General features: G+C 37.6%; 1 protein-coding gene and 1 long non-coding RNA gene across 3 annotated transcripts in view; one reads left to right on the top strand and one right to left on the bottom strand.

The window, feature by feature from the left end:
* The first annotated feature begins 449 nt into the window (after window positions 1–449).
* LOC123947431 lies at window positions 450–10,994 on the top strand. The gene is made up of 3 exons (XR_006819754.1): window positions 450–534; window positions 9,856–9,959; window positions 10,872–10,994. It is a non-coding gene; the product is annotated as an uncharacterized LOC123947431 (long non-coding RNA).
* Window positions 10,995–11,029: 35 nt separating this feature from the next.
* The window catches only part of PYROXD1 (pyridine nucleotide-disulphide oxidoreductase domain 1), a 28,027-nt gene continuing 18,138 nt past the window's right edge, over window positions 11,030–20,918 (bottom strand). For both annotated transcript variants that reach the window (XM_046013643.1, XM_046013644.1), the window contains 6 exons: window positions 17,186–17,286; window positions 16,040–16,175; window positions 15,073–15,185; window positions 14,350–14,472; window positions 12,404–12,541; window positions 11,030–11,863 (listed from right to left, as the gene is read on the bottom strand). In XM_046013643.1, coding sequence (XP_045869599.1) covers window positions 11,615–11,863; window positions 12,404–12,541; window positions 14,350–14,472; window positions 15,073–15,185; window positions 16,040–16,175; window positions 17,186–17,286 — 860 coding nt within the window. In that variant the 3' untranslated portion in view covers window positions 11,030–11,614. The remainder of the gene's footprint in view (window positions 11,864–12,403; window positions 12,542–14,349; window positions 14,473–15,072; window positions 15,186–16,039; window positions 16,176–17,185; window positions 17,287–20,918) is intronic.

Raw genomic sequence — 20,918 nt, 5'->3', positions numbered from 1 at the left:
CAGCTGACCTTAAAAATAGGGATATAACCCTGGGTTGTTTGGGTGGGTCCAGTATAATAATAAGGGTCCTTAAATGTGGAAGGAAGCAGGAACGGTCAGAGTGATACTTGTTGTCTTTGAAGATGGAAGAAAGGGGGACATGAGCCAAGGAATTTAAGCAGTCTTTAGAAACGAAAGGACAAAGAAACACATTCTCCCTTAGAGCCTCCAGAAGAAATCCATCACTGCTGACACCTTGAATGTAAGCCAGGAAGACCCATGTCAGGCTTCTAACCTGTAGAAGTGTAAAATCATAAATCTGTGTTGTTTTAAGCTATGAAGCTTATGGTAATGTTATGACAGCATTAGGAAACTAATATAATGTATAACTCTGTGTTTTGAAATAGGGATTCTTAAAACTTATAGGTCAGTTCATAATTTGTATCTCTAAATGTGTTTGCAGGTGTCGCCATGTATTGATACCTCAACTTTTTGATGAAGTGTGGAATTCAGAAGCACGCAACAGAATGTGTGATAATTGTTGTAAAGACATTGGTGAGTTCACAGTTTTTCAAACTGAAGTAGAGTTGACACATAATGTTACATGAGTGTCAGGTGTACAACATAGTGATTCCATAAATCTGTGCACTGTACTACCCACTACAGGTGTAGCTACCATCTGTCACCGCGCAATGCTGTTACAGTACCATTGACTAATATTCCCTGTGCTGTACGTTTTACTCCATGACTTACTCATTCCATAACTGTAAGCCTGTACTGCCACTCCCCTTCATGCCATTTTACCCATCCCCCACCTGCCTCCCCTCTGGCAAACATAAATTTGTTTTCTGTATTTGTGGATCAGTTTCTGCTTTTGCTTTGTTTATTCCTTTGTTTTGTTTTTTAGGTTCTACATACAAGTGAAATCTTAGGATATTTGTCTTTAACTTATTTTACTTATCATAATACCCTCTTGGCCCATTCATACTGTTGCAGATGGCAAGTTCTCATTCTTCTTTTGGCTGAGTAACATTCCATTTTGTATATATACCACATCTTCTTTATCCGTTTATCTGTCTGTGGACACGTGGGTTGCTTCTGTATCTTGACTATGAACAGGGATACATATATCTTTTCACATTCGTGTTTTCAATTTCTTTGGGTAAATACCCAGTTGTGAAATTACTGGATCACATGGTAATTCTATTTTTAATTTTGTGAGGAACCTCCATACTGTTTTCCAGGGTGGCTCCACCAATTGTAGTCCCACCAATGTTGCGCGCAAGGGTTCCCTTTTCACCCCATTGGCCTTTGTTGTTCTTGTCTTTTGGATTTTTTTTTTTTTTAAGATTTTATTTATTTATTTGACAGAGAGAGAGAGAGAGAGAGATCACAAGTAGGCAGAGAGGCAGGCAGAGAGAGAGAGAGGGAAGCAGGCTCCCTGCCGAGCAGAGAGCCCGATGCGGGACTCGATCCCAGGACCCTGAGATCATGACCTGAGCCGAAGGCAGCGGCCCAACCCACTGAGCCACCCAGGCGCCCTTGTCTTTTGGATTTTAACCATTCCGACAGGTGTGAAGTGATCTCTCACTGTGATTTTCATTTGTATTTCCCTGATGTTTAGGGATGATGAGCATCTTTTCATGATTCTATTGGCTATTTGTATGTCTTCTTTGGAAAAATGTCTATTCAGGTCCTTTGCCCATTTTTTAATTGGATTGTTTGGGGTTTTTTGGTGTTGAGATGTAGAAGTTCTTTATCAGTTTTGGATACCAATTCAGTAGTATTGGGTACGAGTATTGGGTACGAGATTAGATACTAATCCTTTATTGCATATGTCATTTGCAAATATCTTTTCCCATTCAGTAGGTTATCTTTTAGTTTTATTGATGTTTTTCTTCATTGTGCAAAGGCTTGTTGATGATTTTCTTCATTGTGCAAAAGCTTTTTATTTTGGTTTGATCCCAATAATTTATTTTTGCTTTTTTTCTCTTGTGTTAGGAGACATATGCTATGGCCAATATCAAAGAAATTACTGTCCCTGTTCTCTTCTGGCATTATATAGTTTGAGTTCTCACGTTTTTAAGTCTTTAATCCATTTTGAGTTGGTTTTGTACATGGTGTAAGAAAGTGGTCCAGCACCATTTACTGAAGAAACTATCTTTCTCTTCAATGTTATTTTCTTGGATCCTTTGTCATAGATTAATTGAGCATAGAAGTATGGGTTTGTTTCTGGGCCCTCTATTCTGTTCCATTGATCTGTGTCTACTTTTGTGCCAATAACGTACTGTTTTAATTATTACACTGGTATATCTTGAAATGTGAGATTTGAAATCCAGCTTTGTTCTTTCGGCTGTTTGAGGTCTTTTGTTGTTCCCACACAAACTTCAGGATTATTTGTTCTAGTTCTGTGAAAAATGCTGTTGGTATTTTGATAGAGATTGCACTGCATCTGTAGATTGCTTTGTGTAGTAGGCATTTTACCAGTATTCTTCCAATCTGTGAGCCCTGTGTTTCCATTTGCTTGTGTAATCTTTAATTTCTTTCATCAGTGTGTTACAGTTCTCAGAGTATAGGTTTTTTTTGCCTCCTTGATTAAGTTTATTCCTGGGTATTTTATTATGTTTGGCACAATCATAAATGGAATTGTGTTTTTGATTTATTCTTCTGCTACTTCATTATTAGTATATAGAAATGTAGCTGATTTCTGTATATTAATTTTATATCCTGTAACTTTATTGAATTCTAATACTTTTTGGTGTAGTCTTTAAGGTTTTTCTTTTTATACTATTATGTCACCTGTAAATAGTGGCATTTTAACTTCTTCCTTACAAATACGGGTTTCTTTTATTTCTTTTTCTTATCTGATTGCTGTGGGTAGGACTTCTAGTACTATGTTGAACGAAAGTGATGACAGTAGGCATCTTTGTTTTGCTCCTGATCATAGAGTTAAAAACTCCAAGTTTTTCACCACTGAGTGTAAGCTGCAAATTCAAGTATGGCCTTTATTATGTTGAGGTGTGTTCCCTCTAAACTCACCTTGTTGAGTTTTTATCATGAACAGATGTTGAATTTTGTCAAATGCTTTGTCTGCATCTGTTAAGATCATATGGTTTTTACCCTTCCTCTTATAAATGTGTAATTGGTTTGCAAATAATGGAACTATCCATGTATCCGCAGGATTACTTCTACTTGATTGTGTTGAGTAATCCTTTTAATGTATTGTTGGAAGTGGTTTGCTAACATTTCGTTAAGGATTTTTGCATCTTTGTGCCTCATGGATATTGGCTTATAGTTTTCTTTTGTCTGTTGTCTTTGGTTTTGCTATCAGGGTAAGTCTGGCCTCATGGAATGTATTTGGAAGCCTTACTTCCATTTCTATTTTTTTGGTATACATTGAGGAGAATAGATATTAACTCTCTTTTGAGTTTGGTAGTATATACCTATGACTGCGTCTGGTCTTGGACCTTTATTTGTTGGTAATTTTTTTATTATTACTTAATTTTGTTACTAGTAATTGGTCTATTCAGGCTCCTGTTTCTCTCTTATCTGTTTTGGAAAATTATGTTTCTAGGAATTTATCCATTTATTCTAGGTTGTCCAAATTGTTAGCATATGATTTTTCATGGCTCTTACAGTCCTTTGTATTTCTGTGGTGTCAGTTGTTACTTCTCTTTCATTTCTGATTTTATTTGGCTCCTCATTTTTTCTTGGTGAGTCTGGGTAAAGGTTTATCAATTTCATTTTTCTTTTCAAAGAATCAGCTCTTGGTTTCCTTGATCATCTTTTTTTTCTTTAGTCTCTATTTCATTTATTTCTGCTTTGATCTTCATTATATTCTTCTTCCTACTTATGTTGGGTTTTGTTTTTTTTCTAGTTCCTTTGGTTATAAGGTTAGATTGTTTATTTGAGATTTTTCTTGTTGGTTGAGTTAGGTTTGTATTGCTATGAATTTACCTGTTATAGAACTGCTTCTGCTGTGTCCCAAAGATTTTGGACCATTGTGTTTTCATTTTCCATTTGTCTCCATGTATTTTATTCTTTCTTTGTCAGCCCATTGGTTGTATAATGGCATGTTGTTTGTGTTTTTTTCCAGTTTTTTCCTTGTGATTGATTTGTAGTTTCATACTGTTGTGGTTGGAAAGGATGCATAATATAATCAGTTCTCTTAAATTTACTGAGACTGATTTTGTTCCCTAATGTGATCTATTCTAGAAAATGTTCCATGTACATTTGAATATGTAATCTGCTATTTTGGGTTGGAATGTTTTTTTTTTAAAGATTTTATTTATTTACCTGACAGAGAGAGAGATCACAAGTAAGCAGAGAGGCAGGCAGAGAGAGAGAGAAGGAAGCAGGCTCCCTGCGGAGCAGAGAGCCCGATGCGGGGCTCGATCCCAGGACCCTGAGATCATGACCTGAGCCGAAGGCAGCGGCTTAATCCACTGAGCCACCCAGGCGCCCCTTGGGTTGGAATGTTTTATATATCTGTTATGTCCATCTAGTCTAGTCTAATGTGTCATTCAAAGACAGTGTCCTTTCTGCCTGGATGAGGTATCCATTGATGTAAGTGAGGGGTTAAAGTTCCCTGTCATTATTGTGTTACCATCAATTTCTCCTTTTATCTGGTTATTTTACTTTGTGTGTTTTTTGTAGTATTTTTTTAAGTTTTTATTTATTTAAGTAATCTCTACACCCAGTGTGGGGCTCAGACTCACGACCCCAAGACCAAGAATCACATATTCTTCTAAGTCACCCAGGCACCCATGCTTTATGTATTTAGATGCTCCGATGTTGGGTGCATAGATATTTACAATTGTTTTATCCTCTTGTGGGATTGGTACCTTTTTCATTATGTAATGTTCTTCTTTGACTCTTGATACAGTCTTTGTTTTAAAGTCTATTTTGTCTGTTGTATGTACTGCTACTCTAGCTTTTCCTTTTGGTTCCATTTGCATATGCTTTTCCATCCCTTCACTTTCAGTCTGTATGTGTCTTTAGGCCTGAATTAAGTCTCTTACAGGCAGCATATACATGTGTCTTGTTTTTTTAATCCATCCCACCATGCTGTGTCTTTTGAGTTGAACATTTAGACCATTTACATTTAAAGAATTATTGATAGCTACGTACTGCCATTTTGCTGTTTTTTAGTTGCCTTGTATTTCTGTTTCTTTGCTTGCTCTCTTTGTGATTGCTGACTTTCTCTAGTATTTTAGTTCACTTTATTTCTCTTATTATTATTCTTTTTTTTACTTTTTTGAGTAAACACATAGTATTATATTAATTTCAGATATACAACATAATGATTCAGCAACTCTATACATTATGCTGTGCCCATCACAAGTATAGCTGCCATCTGTCACCTTGACACAGTGTTACAGTACCATCGACTATATTCCATATACTGTACTTTTTCCCTCTAATTTTTTCTTTTACCTGTTACAGATTTGGGGTTTGTGGTTACCATGAGATTCATATATAACGTCCTAAGTATAAAGCAGTCCATATTGAGTTGATTGTCATTTAGGTTTGAATACATACTAAAGGAAATTCTTTCTCCATTGTTTATATATATGTTGCCATGTTTTACATCTTTTTATTCATAATTTCTTTATGTCTAATTATAGCCTTTTCTTTTCCCCTTGCAGAAGTCCCTTTAGCACTTCTTGTGATGCCAGTTTAGTGGTGATGAATTCCTTTAACTTATGTTTGGGAACTCTTTATCTCTTCAATTCCAAGTGATAGTTTTACTGGGCATTCTTGATTGCAGATTTTTTGTTTTTGTTTTGTTTTGTTTTCCTTTCAGTACTTTGAATGTATCATGCCAGTCCCTTGAGGCCTTCAAAATTTCTTCTGAAAAACCAGCTGATAGCTTTGTGGAACTTCTCTTATACATACTTTTTTTTTGTTTTTCCTCTCACTGCTTTTACAATGATCTATTTAGCCTTTGACATTTTAATTATGTGTTGTGGTATCGAGCTTCTTGAGTTTATCTTCTTAAGGGGCTTTGCGTGTTTCATGAATTTAAATGTCTATTTCCTTCCCTAGATTAGGAAAGTTTCCAGCTATAATTCTTCAAATAAATTTTCTACCACCTCCTTCCCTATAATATGAATGCTTGTTCACTTGATGCTGTCCAACAGATCTCTTAACCTATCCTCATTTAAAAACTTTATTTTTGGGGTGGTGGCTGGCTGGCTCAGTTGATGGAGGTTGTGACACTTGATCTCAGGGTCATGAGTTCAAGTCTTATGTTGGGCATAGAATTTACTTAAGAAAAATAAATTAAAATTAAAATTAAAAAATTATGCTTGCTGTTCAGCTTGGGTGCTTTCTATTATCCCATCTTCCATATCATTCATCTGTATCATCCATTAATCTACTTGTAATTCCTTCTAGTGTTTTTCCTTTTCATGTATTATTCTTTAGCTCTGGTTCTTTATATTTTCCAGGTGTTTGTTGAAGTTCTCACTGAGTTCTTCTGCTCTTCTTTCTAGCTCAGTGTCCATCTTTATGATCATTACTGTAAATTTTTCATCAGACACATTGCTTATCTCTGTTTCATTTCTTTCTTTTTCTGAGGTTTTGTCTGGTTATTTGGGGGCACATTCCTTTCTTTCTGTTTTGATTTTGTGTTTGTTTCTATGAATTAGGGAAAAAAGCTACTTTTCCTAAACTTGAAGGAATGATCTCAGTATGTGGTTGTCCCCTGTGTAAAATGTATATACCTCGTGACTTTTACTGGCTGGCTGGAGCTGTGCCTGGTGTGGGTTAGGGACTGCAGGGTGCCCTCTGCTGAGGCTGCACTAGTGGAATGGTTGGAGATTAAGTGAATGTGGGCTGGGGTGAGTCCTGAGACTTTTTGCAGAGGGTGCCCTGGGGTCTCTCCTCACAGGGTGCTTTGACAGGACAGCTAATGCTGAAGGGGATGCCAGCTAGTGTGGTCCCTGGGCTCTTTGCAGTAGATACATCACAGGACACCTGTAGCTGAAGTGGTTGTAAGCTGTGGGTAGTCTCAGGGTTTTCTGTGGACACCCTGGCAGAATGGCTGAAACTCAAGTGGGGGTAAGCTGGGGTGTTCTGGAGTGTGTGAAAAATCCCCTGGTGGGCCTAGCCCATAGCCAAGGTGGTTGCTGGCTGGAGGGTCCCTGGGTGCTTTGTGTAGGGCACCAACTGGGAAGGATAGTTATAGCGGATATGGGCATGGACTGGGATTGCCATAGGGTCTTCTGAAAGGACAGATGAAGCAGGTATAAGCCAGGGTGTCCTGGCAGGGCAGCTGGAGCTGAAAAAGGCATCAATCAGGGGTGCCCTAGAGAGCCATCTGAAGCCAAAGCAGTACAGGCCTGCAGTGTTCCAGGGTACTTTGTGCCTGCCTCAGTGTCATGAGAGGGCTAGATATGTAGTGAGCACTGACCAGGGCTGTCCCAGTGTGCGCCACCATGGAGCTGCCCTTGTAGGACAGTGAGGTTGGTGTGGGTTGGGGGCCCACGGCTCACTGGGGTGGTAGGCTGAGCTTTGTGCACCTGGATCCTGCTCCCATCTATGATGTCAAGGTGGTGGGGGAACATAAACTATGGCATTCACTGGACCCTCCAACCAAGAGATAGTTGGAACAGCTCCCCTGCCAGTTAGCAGGGTTCAAGGGCTATTTTCTTTATATTCTGGTTGTTCTTTTAAGCCATGCCTTTTATTTTCTGTGGCCCAGCATAGATGAATCTGTTCCTGGTACCTCATTATTATCCTCTGCACTGCAGTTTGCAGCATCAGAGGTGGGGTCACCCTTTGTTATCGTATCTCAGTCTCTCTTGTACAGAAGCTGTTCAGTCAGCCCTCAGTTCTTCAGGAGGAATTCCCTGTAAATAGGTGTAGATTTGGTGTGCCCATGGAGGGGAGTTCAGGATCTTCCTGTGTCACCATCTTGAACTGGAACACTCCCTAGTTCATTGTTCTTTAAACTTAATAGGCTCGGGATACCTGGATGGGTCAGTGGGTTAAACCTCTGTCTTCGGCTCAGGTCATGATATCAGGCTCCTAGGATCAAGCCCCGCATTGGGCTCTCTGCTCAGCAGGAAGCTGCTTACCCCTCTCTCTCTGCCTGCCTCTGCCTACTTGTGATCTCTCTGTTAAGTAAGTAAAATTAAAAAAATAAAATAAAGAATAGGGTAATATATATAGGTAGGACTATATGAGGGCATTAGTAGGCCCCAGAATGGATTAAGCAAGCTGTGAATAGCATTTTCTAGATTCAAAAGTAACTCTAAGTTTTGAAACAATTGGTAAGGGCGCCTAGGTAGCTTAGATGGTTAACCGTCTGCCTTCGGGTCAGGTCATGATCCCAGGTTCTGGCATCAAGTCCCACATCAGGCTTCCTGTTCCTTGGGGAGGCTGCTTCTCCCTCTGCCTCTACCTGTCTCTCTCTGTTTCTCATGAATAAATAAATCTTTTAAAAAATATATAAATAAAAGGAAAAGGGATAGGCGTATGCATCTACTTTATATTGCTATACTAAGGGCATGTTAAATTTTTAAGAAATGGAGAGGTTTACATTCCTCTGAACAGAAATACAAGGCCAATCTCTAATACTTTACAGTCACTGGGAAGAGAAATTTAATGCAAAAGAGAGATTATAGTCAGTCTTTTTTTTTTTTTTTTTTAAGATTTTATTATTTGAGAGAGAAAGAGAGAAAGAACATGAGAGACCACAATTGATCCCAGGACCCTGGAATCATGACCTGTGCCAAAGGCAGACACTAAATGACTGAGCCACCCAGGTGCCTGAGTAGTCAATCATTTTTGAACCAGATAATGCCTAACCACTCATAAAACACTAATTTAACAGTATCTCAATGCTGCATTTTAACTTTTTTCACCCTATGTGTAGCTGTGTCTGAAGAGCTGAACTAACCAGTTCCCCACCTCAGAGTTCTGATGCCTCGGTGGGTGAAGGAGGTCATTATAATTTTCACTTTGTAGCTAGAGAAACTTGTATAGGAGTTTATTACACTGCATTATACTGACCACATTAATGGGAGTCTGATATATATAAATCAGGGTGCTAGAATCAATAATTACTAATATCTGATCAGGATGTTCTTATCTCTGAATCTGAGTATGGAAGAAGCCATAGTTTTCAGAATATTGCCCAATGAGCACAAATCAGGTAAATATGAAGAACAGACTGATTCTCTATTAAATCTCTCTCAGTCATGTCTGGCAAACACCCTGGTTTGTAGAGCATACCCCAATGCCTTCTGGTAACCAGCTTATTTCCTTTACATCACTGTAAATTCAGCAGTGTCTTACAGAGACTATAACTTAGTGACAGACTTGAGTTATAGTCTAGTTTGTTTCGTCCCTGCTGGGTTTTTTTTTTTTTTAAAGATTTTTATTTTATTTATTTGACAGAGGGATCACAAGTAGGCAGAGAGGCAGGCAGAGAGAGAGGAGGAAGCAGGCTCCCTGTGGAGCAGAGAGCCTGATGCAGGGCTCAATCCCAGGACCCTGAGATCATGACCTGAGCCGAAGGCAGCGGCTTAATCCACTGAGCCACCCAGGCGCCCCCCTGCTGGGTTTTATATTAACATATAATGTAGTATTTATTCCAGGGGTACAGGTCTGTGACTCATCAGTCTTACACAATTCACAGCACTTAGCATAGCACATACGCTCCCCAATGTCCATCCCCCAGCCACCTCGTCCCCTCCCACTTCCTTCCCCTGAGCAGAGACTCTTAATCTCAGGAAACAAACTAAGGAAGAGCCTAGTTTAGACTCAGAACAAATTACATCAGTGTTCAGGGTGGCTCATGTTGATGACTTATTTTAAGCCAGTTTAACCACTTAGACTAGCCTGTCCTTAATTTCTAAATTCCAGTTGCCAGGTCTCAGTACGACATGTGAAAGCTTGTCACAGCACACTGCAGAGATCTAATCAAGATCCTGAAGTAGGCAGAGGACCCTCCACTGCAACTGAGAGTGGTAGGTGTTGCTCCTCCCAAACTTCTAATGACGACCTGGTAAAAATTATTGCACTTTCTTCTACAGCAGTATCTTAAGTATATATAAATCCATTTCCTGTCCTTTGATGTTGTCTTTATAATTGTTTCTTATAATTGCAACAGAACAAGTGGTTTTTCCTGTTGTTTCATGTAAACTTTTAAATACCATATAAAATTTACAAATAACAATTTATAGAAAGTATGTTTTGTGCAAGTTTATATCAGTATATTAAAATTACTTATTTTTTTTTTTTTATAAATTTGATTGTTGGCCTATACCTTCCACAGAGATTTCATATTTCAAAATAGGACCTAAAGCTAACCTGAATAGTGATGCATATCTTATTACCATGAAAATAAAGAAGCCCATGCAGAGCTGTTTCAGGGTAACTGGCTATTAATTTTTATATACTGAAAAAAACATTAATATATTAAAGCTTAAGGGATGCTGTAACTAATGCTGTCCTGGGTCCAGTGGAACATACCTTTGTTTTCTGTAGAGATATTAAAGAATGGAATTTAGTCTACCTTTTTAAAATATAGACTAGGGTTTCTAACCTTTCAAAAGAGGAAAAGTCCATTTTTGTGCTAATTTGCGATGCACCCTGCCCTCACAATATGGGTTGTGATCAACACTGGTTGAGAAGTGGGCCTGTGCAGCAGAGGTTGAGAACCAACAATTCTCACACACTAAATACTCTCAAGCCTGCAAAAGCATGCCACGTACCACTGTCTCTGACAGCACATCCCTTCTGGATAGGGCTCATATTTGAGTACATACCTTAAGATAAAAAAAACCAGACTACTAGATATTTAACTAAAGAGCTGATATTTAACCTTAAGAGAAAATGGAACCGCTGAGTTTTGACCACAATGTTTGCTTTATTTGTAGACTGAATCATCTCAAACTTGGATTCTGAAGGAGCTGATAAAAAGAAGGAAGTAAAAAACTCAGGTAACTTCCAGAAGTCTGCAAATCTGCTTCAGCAATCATGAGGTGGGTGTTATATATTTTCCAAGAAAACAATTTATGCATGAATACACCATTCCTTTGCAGTTAAAAGTTTAAGATAATTTTATTAATATTTTATACATATGGAACTTATCTCTGAAGTACTGGACTAGAACATTTCAGATAATTTATAAAAACTGACAGTACAAAATGAGAAAAATACTTAAGTTCACATAACTATCTTAAACTCTTGTGCCTTGATAGCAAAGTTATATGGAATATTTTACAAAGGCTGATTACAGAAAGGGAGTGATTTCAGCTCTTAACAGCTGTAGAATCCAAATGTAAACAGAATAAGGGATCAATACAAATGATATTAGCAAGTAAGATATTGCTACACCTCTATGTAAAACTATAAGTCTCTTGAAACCATAACCCTGACATTTCACAATCAGAATGACTAGCATATCCGACCAAATTGTTGGCTAAGTAGGTAACAACCTAGCTTAATCAGAAATGAATAACCTAAATCCTTTCATTTATGTAAGTGGTTTTGTTATATTTTAATATTTTCCCACTGAAATCATTATCACTTATGTATTCTTAACTTCACTGAATCAGTGTATTATTATCTTCTTGTGACTTAGTGTTTGGAACTTTACGTAGTTCTTGAAATGCCTTTTTTAATCAAAATAATCTTCTAAATCAATAGTTGGATCTAGCAGATCTTCTCCATATGATGAAAGATCTGTCTGATTTAAAATTAAGTTTTCAAATGTTTCTTCTAAGTCAGTTTCACCAATTAAGACAGCTCCCATCATTCGCCCATGCTGCATGACGACTTTGACGTATTCATGTCCTTTGGTACACCTCAGCATTAATTCATGATCTGAACCTAAGCCCTGTGCGTTGTATTTTCCCAGCAATACAACCTATAGATAGGGATAAAAACATTATTGTAACGAAGGGATAAAAACATTATTGTAGTGAGTACCAACAAGGAAACACTACATATGTAGTTATACTGTGTTGTTAACCTAGAATCTATTCACAAAAATTGGGGAGTGTCCCAAAGAAAATATTTGAATGGCACTGCATTTATTGTATGGATGACACCACCCCACAGTCTCTGAACACTAAAAATATCTAGTGAATTAACATATGTAGGATCTGGACTACATCAGCTTAGAGTCATGAAGAAAAGACTTATCTGAGAGTAATGTGAAGAGTAAATAATATGCATGGCAAAGCACCTGGTTCATTCTTGAGTATCATTCCTTGAGTTCATTCCTGTATGAACAGGAATTAAGATCAGCAGTAATAACAGGTACTGATTTCCAAGAAATGAGGAAAGGAGAAGATGTGTCATTTTTTATAAAATAATTATCTAATTTTCTCATTTGAGTAAGTATTTACATGGTTTTTGTTTTAAGACTAACAAGCAGGAAAAGGCACTGATTTGCTTATCTTACCTTATAGTTAAAAAATTTTGTTACATGAGCAAAAAGCTCAAAGCTGAAGTCCATGTCAATAGATTCTCCTAAACTAGCTGCAGCCATGCACTTCGCGGCATACCATCCCATCTGTCTAGCCTGGGTCCACAGCCTCATCTGAAAGAAAAAAATGTCATGAGAAAATTTTTCATTGTTCTTAAAGATGCCTTACAAAATTCCTTAAAGGACTTCAACATTGACAGTCCTTGAGACTGGCTAGATCTAGTGAGTTAGAGGACTAGTTGGATTGTCTTTGCTGTAGAAGCAGACACCAGTCCATCTTAACCAAACCCGATTTTGCTATTTGATAATTCTATCCAAATTACTGCCTTTCAAATTAAAAGATGATACCAAATCTATGTTTCAATAAACTATTACAAATAACTAAAACATTTCAGGGTATACCAGGTTAAGAATACTACTGATTAACTAGTCTCCTTTTTTCATAGTAAGTTTCATTATCAGCATAAGTAGAGATAATAGATGATCACTGAAGAATTCATTTCTTTTCCTAATCCTCTGATTTGGGTGCTACATAGTTAAGGCCTCCCATGCAGTTAAATTGATGTATTAGTTGGGTGTACAGCCTTGGGAAATCTTATCAGATTTCAGCAACTGATGCTGGGAATTGTAAATTCTTCCCTTACATTATTTATTTCTTCTTTATTGTATGTTTATTTCTACAAAGTTTTAGGAATCCCTGATACAACACTAGCTGTGAAAGTCAAGAGATTTAAATATCAACTCTTCTATATATTTATTAACAGCCTTAATTTCTTCACCTGAAACATAATTATACACCACCTATTCTTGGGCTATTGAGAGAATTAAATAATGTAAGGTCCTGGATCATGTAAAACTGACTGGTATACCTATTTATTGCTTCTACAAATTAAGAGACAAGATCTATTAGATTCACTCAGAATGAGACAACATTTTTGGATATTGCCTGTAGCAGAGTATGACACATAATAAGGATATAATTTACCCTAGAGGGTTTAAAGTGTTTAAAAAAATCCCACCAACTTGAAGACAGCTATACCACAGAAGTGGAATGTAGGAAAAACTGAAAACAAGCTAGCACTTTCGCAACAGGCCGAAAGCACTCTTCCTATGACTTATCTCTGTAAAAACACCTAAGTGTTGAAGGTGCCTCTCAGACTACATCTAGCCCTTCTGCTACTTCACACTCCATAGTTAATCTGAAGGAGTAAAATCTACCTATGGAGCTGGTCTTTCACTGAGTGTTGTCTGGTTCTTTTATCTGTAACATCTACCTGTGTCTCTATTCCTCCTAAGAACACCTGCCCTATGACTACAGTCTGAGTATCTTCCTGAAGGATTTCTGCTCCACTCTGAAGAGGCAGGCAGCACCATGAGGGCAGGAGGATGTGGACATCCAGTTGTTTGGAGTTGTTCGGCTGAGGAAGGCTGTTCACTATAGGAAATTTTTTCAGTCATAATTCCCAGAGGGACAGAACTGGATCATCAAGATCCCACAGGGTCATCATCTATATGGTTTATACCTCAGTATGTTATTTATTCATCTAAAGCTGCGCTGTCCAATCTGGCAGCCACTAAATGTAATGTAAGTAAAATTAAAATTCAGTTCTTCAGTCACATTCAGCACAGCTCAACAGAGACATGTAGCTACTGAGTGGACACTACAAACATACTGAATGTTTCTGTTGTCACAGAGTTCCACTGGACAGTGCTGCTAAATGTATGAAGATAAGACATCCCAGTGTGTTCCATCTCTAATTAATAACTTGCCAAAAGGGAAATATTCTTTTAAATTGTCACAGAAAACTCTAGGATAGCTTCCTACTTAAGTGGGAAAACCGGAAATTGGGGTTTGCTGGTAGCGACTCCAGATGGAATCTGAAAAATCAGATACAAAGGTGTGATGATGGATGCCGGCTTACCTGCTGCCACGCCGGGCTGGGCCGCCAGGATGCGGTGCAGATGTCACCAGCGGCGTAGACATCAGAGAGAGACGTGTGCATATAAGCATCCACCTTCAGGCCACCATCTTCTCCTAGAGCAAACTAAATGAGGTTCCTGATAAGTATACGTGGAAAGAAAAATGAAAGATGTCTTTTTTGTTCTAAAGTAAAAGACCAAGTCAAATTTTTATACCTCAGTATGCTGATCTTTAGTGAGAGAGTAAAAATCAGCTGCAAAGTTTAGATAACTCAACTGAATTATTAGGGAATCAAAATCCTACTAGGACAGACCTACTCAAAAATTCTTAAGACTTTAAACATCAAGAACACTCAGCAACCATAGTTACTACCCCACTTGTAATTAAAATATTCTTCAGTTTTGCGAGCTTTGAATGTTAAAACGCAGTTTCTCTAAAAGAATCAATTATAAGAATTCATAGGTGTTCATCTCATCAACCTTTAGACAAATGAACTGTGCATTATGTCCCATTTATGAGGACACTGATGCTGGGATGTTTACTGCTTAAGGATTTTTAGGTAGGCAACATGAAATACTACAAATAAAACATGACTGCACACTAAACTTAGCTTCCTTAAGTTATAGTTTTACACTAAAAGAATGAACACTGATTTATACTTGAGAATTAGAAATCTCATACTACTTTAAAAATACTCATAGCAGGACAAAAAATTTCACCTTACATTGTTGCCACAGAGGAAAGGTTCTGTATTTGGTGTAACTCCTGTAGCACTGACAATGAAATCACAGCCGTATATCTTTTCATTAGTCAATTCCACATATACAGGCCATACCTCTTTAAAACAAACAGAAAAAAACCACCTTCATTCTCAAATGTTACCACCACCTGCTGTCATTAGCATGTGAATATGAAATGCCTAGGATAAAGAGTGAAAGAAAAAGGCAGGAGAGGACTTTAAAACATACCCCTTAATAACTTTATAAGGCATATTTGCTTAAAAAATTAAATGCAGTCAGCACTGTCTTCTTGTTTTGAGTATATTTACAAAATTATGGCATTCTAAACATCTTTCCTTCAAATTTAGACTACTTCCAACAAAATGATTTTAAGCCAATAACCATTTTCTAAATTCTTTAAAACTATTAAGCTATTATACTCCACTAAGAGTTTAGTCCAAATTCTCACTTTTCCTTTATTACTCATATTCAAACTCTAACACTGCCTTTTCCGATGGAAAAATACAAAGAATTCAAAAACTGGAATATCTCATATGCCAGTCTAGATGAGTATATTTCTTCAAATAGTAGTAGTTCTCACAGGAAGTGTGGAATAGGGATTAGATCTGTTTCTTAATCCCAAATTTACAGATTTTCAATCTGTTTGATTTGGGGGAAGTCATTTCACCTCTGAGAGCATAAAGGTTCTTCTAGTTTATATTTGTTTTGATCTGTAAGATACTCTCTAATTGACTCAAAGAGTTGTGGTTATAGCATCATGAACCCCATGTAAAATTATTAGGAAGCTTGAAGACTTAAGTAATGAAAATGAAATGACCTAATTAATTAATGGTTTCATTTTTACTTTTTGTATTTAAATTTCATATGGAAATTGAAGTTTTTAATATAGTAAGATTAAGTAAGGTTTCATCCTTTTAAATTACTGTTATTTTTTCTTATTTTATTACTTACCATTATCGGTTGTGTCTGACTGATTAGAATGGTCTCTAGGAAAAGGTAAGGACTTTTTCTTAGAAATTCTGAATTCCTCCTGAAGGAAGATTTTCTTTACTTCACACATAGTTTCAATGTGAATCTTATGAGAAAACTAAAATAACAAATTCCAAAAAAATGACTTAGGTTTACTCATGATTAAAAAAAATTACAATATACTTGCAGAAACATATAGAAAAAATAATTAATCTTACAGTATAAAGGAAAACACACTGGATGCCCCAAATTAAAAAGCCTTTCAATTTCTGTGCATAAAGGGAGTGAGCAGAAATCCATTCAGAACTTAAGAGAACAACTAGTTGCACCGGTAGGGGATGTGTTTAAGTCTAAGTGATAACTGCAAATATAGTGTTTAAAAATTACAACTGCTAGAGACTATAAAAGCCTCTTGAGGGCAGGTCCATGCCAACTTACTGTAATATCCAGAACCTTAGTAAATGCCAAGTATAAAGGAGATAATGTTTACTGAATCAAACTGCTGAAGTTCTCAGGTTAAAAATACTATTAATCTTTGGATCTGAAGATGCAGGAAGAAATGATTTTATATAATTTCTATCACAAAAATTAGATATGCTATGAAGCCAGCTCCCCTCCAAACTACCCAAGGCTGTAAAGAAATCATATACAGTGATGAGGACTCCACAGATGCTTCTTACAGTATTTAAATATCACAACCTTTTTAAACTATTTAAAAACAAATATCTAATAAATAAAATGAATAAAAGCAAATCATCTTCTTATCCAATTAGGATGTTAAATATGTATTTTATTTAGCATTCATCAAATAACCTTTAAGATATTATAATGCATGTGAAGTGACTTGAGGAAAGATTAAAAATAGGACAGTTATAGTCACTGTGGTCTGGGTCTGGAAATCTGTCTGCCTGGGGAACTAAAAAGAAGGGCACAAATAAGTTTTAGAGGAATGAAATACTTATCTTTGGTAAGGAATTGGACCAATTGCCATTGGTCCTGTCTGTCCTAGCACTTTGGATTTTAAGTAAAGTGACCCACCAGTTGTTTGTTGTATTTGTGACCAGTTTTTAACGAATAGTTTAAAACTTAAAATTGCACCTTAGGTTTAATTCGTATATGAGCACCTACCTCTTTTGTACCTTTAAGATTCAAGCCTTCATGCCAATCAGGTCCCAAAGCACTGCCCATATTGCCAGCACCAGCTGTGGTTTGTGTTTCCTTTTTCCTTCCTGAAGAGATAAACTCAACTCAAAATTCAAATGATCTAAAAACTGCCAGGCAGAGAAGTATGTTTTGCATTCTCAAGCTTTTAGGAAATGTTATAATTCTCATACGTACATATATGCAGCATGACTAAACTAAGATATCTCTATGGATTATTTTATTATCTTAATATTTTGTGATATAGAGCTATAAAATGGATAATCTTTTGATCAAGTGTTGAGTATAAACACAATGTGTTTTGGGGATGTTATATATACATCCCCAAATGTATGTTAAAGTGAAGGGTAAGAGATCTGATAAAAGGTTGATATCCAAAATATATAAAGAACTCCTACAACTTGGTAACAAAAATACAATCAAAATAAAAAAATGGGCAGGGGACCCGAAAAGACATGTTTCCAAAGACAGCTGGCTTATGGGGACGTGAAAAGATGCTCAGTATCATTAATCATCAGAGAAGTACAAATCAAAATCACAATGAGGTATCACCTTACACTTATAGAATGGCTAGAATCAAAAAAAGAAAAAATAACAAGTCTTGGCAAAGATGAGGAGAAACAAGATTCCCTCATGCAGTGGTGGTGGGAATGCAAATTGCTACAGCCACTGTATAAAAACAGTATGGAGTTCCCTCAAAAAATTAAAAACAGAATTACCACAAAACCCCCAAAATTACCGTATGATCCAGTAATTCCACTACTGGCTATTTATCCCAGGAAAAGAAAAACACTAATTCAAAAAGATGTATCAAGCCCTAACTTGTATCAAGCCCTATGTATCAAGCCCTAACTACAGCATTAGTTACAACAAGCAAGATATGGAAGCAATCCGGTGTCCATCGACTGATGAATGGATAAAGAAGATGTGGGGGTATGTATGCAATGGAATATTACTCAGCCATTAAAAAGTATGAGATCTGGGGCACCTGGGTGGCTCAGTGGGTTAAGCCTCTGCCTTCGGCTCAGGTCATGATCTCAGGGTCCTGGGATCGAGTTCCGCATCGGGCTCTCTGCTCGGCAAGGGGCCTGCTTCCTCCTCTCTCTCTCTGCCTGCCTCTCTGCCTACTTGTAATCTCTGTCTGTCAAATAAATAGATAAAAATCTTAAAAAAAAAAAAAAAAGTATGAGATCTTGCCATGTGCAACAACATGGACGGACCTAGAGGATATGATGCTAAGTGAAATTGCAACTGCCCCTCAGAACAATGTGTTACTTAAACTATAACCCCTGGAGGATTTTACTAGTTACCAAGCACATTTAGATACGGCCTTAAGAAAAACATACTGGCGACACATCTTTGGGGGAAAGGACAATATACCACCGTGAAGCTCAGCAGCTGGGGATGCCGAGCTCGCTCAGGGTGGAACAAAATACTGCCTACTTCCCTTTTTATGTCTCTCCTTTCTCTTCCCAAAAGCACCCGTGGTTAGTTAGATGAGTCCTTTTGTAAGGACCTATTTAGAAACTGTCCCTGCCCCCCTTCCCCCAGGGGATTTACTTGGAAACAAGTCCTGGAAACCAGCTCCAGGTAACAAAGCCCAGATACAAGGGTGGGTCAGGCCAGGTGGAGACATCCGATCAGTGGGGGGGGGGGTTGCATACTGTCTCCTTAGGTACCAAGGAGTAGGAACCCCCGCCCTCTGGGAGTCTTTTTGGCGCCAATCCTAATCAAGGTGTAATAGGCTGGTTCAAATGTCGACTAGGGTAAATTGTAATTCAGTTGGTCACCTAGCATCACTGTGGAGTTTCCTGTGTGTGTTACATTTTCATTGGCCACCTGTGCGTGGCCAGGCCCAACCACATGGCCTTTGCCCTTAAAAGCTAGTCTGTGAAACAGAGAAGGGTCGCCCTCTCTTGTAATAGGTGCGGCCCCGAACGTTCGGTTAGATTCTTGATGCTTGGCGCGAAATAAAGCTTTGCTTGACTTTCGCCTTATATCAGTCTCGCTCCTTTAATCACGGACCCATTATTGGGGTACCCAGTTTTGGGGGGACCCAACACTTTGAATATGCTCGTTTAACTATAAACTTTACCCTCCTCCTTGTTTGTCCACAAGACATGTGACTAATGTTTGACCTTCATCGGCTCTTCTGTGGGCTATTGTTTCTATCTAATAAAAGTGAGACTGAGATGTTGCTTGGTGCAGCAGTTTTCGACTGTTGTCCCCTGCTCCCATTCTCTTGCAGCTGACTTGTTTGTGCCTAATTCTTCTCCCGTTCGCCCACTGGAAGCGGCATGAAATAAATCAAAGACAAATGCCATATGATTTCATTCATATGTGGAATTTAAAAAACAAACAAGAGACAAATAAAAATCAGACTCTTAAATACAGAGAACTTGTGTTTGCCAGACGATGGGGGTATGGGTGAAATAAAGCGGATTAAAAGTACACCTATCATGAGGAGCACGGAGTAATATACAGAATTGCTGAATCATTTTATTGTACACCTGAAACTAATATGACACTATATTCAGTATTTCAGTAACACTATAAATAACTATATTCAGTTATTTCAGTAACACTGTACTTCAGTAAAATTGTTTTAAAATAAACACATGCAAGTTAAACTAGGAAAAATATTTTAAAACAACAAAATAAATAAAACAAAGCAATAGGCTCAGATATAGTGCCACAGGGAGGCACTGGTAATGCAGGCAAAACAGGTGAACAGTAGTAAGTAGTACAAACTTCCAGTTACAAATAAGTCACAGGGCTGTAAAGTACAGCACAGGAAATACAGTCGGTGGTACTGTAGTAAGTTTGTCTAGTGACAAGAGTAATTAAACCTACTGAGGTGACCATGTCATGATGTATAAAAATACTGAATCACAGGGCACCTGGGTGGCTCAATGGGCTGAAGCCTCTGCCTTCGGCTCAGGTCATGATCCCAGGGTGCTGGGATCGGGCTCCACATTAGGGCTCTCTGCTCAGCAGGGAGCCTGCCTCCCTCCTCTCTCTGCCTACTTGTGCAAATAAATAAATAAAATCTTAAAAAAGAATTAAATGTTAAAAAAAAATACTGAATCACCTATGTTTCATAGGTTGTTGTACACCTGAAAAATTATATTGTAGTTTGTTATAATTCGATAAAAAGATTAGCCATCAGTTTTTAAGCATTTTGTTAATTTTTAGCACCCTCAAAACTTATAGAATTCTTTTTGAACTGTGTAAACCAAGTTTTAATAAAAAAAGCTTAAAAAACTAGGTTTGTATTTTTTTCTTTTTTCCTAAATATTTATTTACATGCACGTGTGTGTGCAAGAGCAAGGGTGCGAGCATAAACACAAGGTAGGGGGAAGGGGAGAGGGAGAGGGAGAAGCAGACTCCCCATTAAGCAGGGAGCCCCATGCAAGGCTCCATCCCAGGACCCTGAGATCATGACCTGAGCTGAAGGCAGGTGTTTAACCAACTGAGCCATCAAGGCATCCCTGTATTTCTTTTTTAATTCATTGCATTTTTTGGTAAATTACCTTAGGTCATGTCCAGTTATACCATCTGCAAAGATGCAGACAGGCTGGTTCATTTACGTCACCTTAAACTTATAGTTCTAATTATACATATTTGTCATTTAAAAAAATCCTGGAAAATCTAAGTCATGTAAGATACAGAAATGATACTATCTATATTTCTTGTAGCC

Source organism: Meles meles, chromosome 7 (genome assembly GCF_922984935.1).
Source record: "Meles meles chromosome 7, mMelMel3.1 paternal haplotype, whole genome shotgun sequence".
NCBI classification, from domain to species: Eukaryota; Metazoa; Chordata; class Mammalia; order Carnivora; family Mustelidae; genus Meles; species Meles meles.
This window is presented reverse-complemented; position numbering and strand designations above follow the sequence as displayed.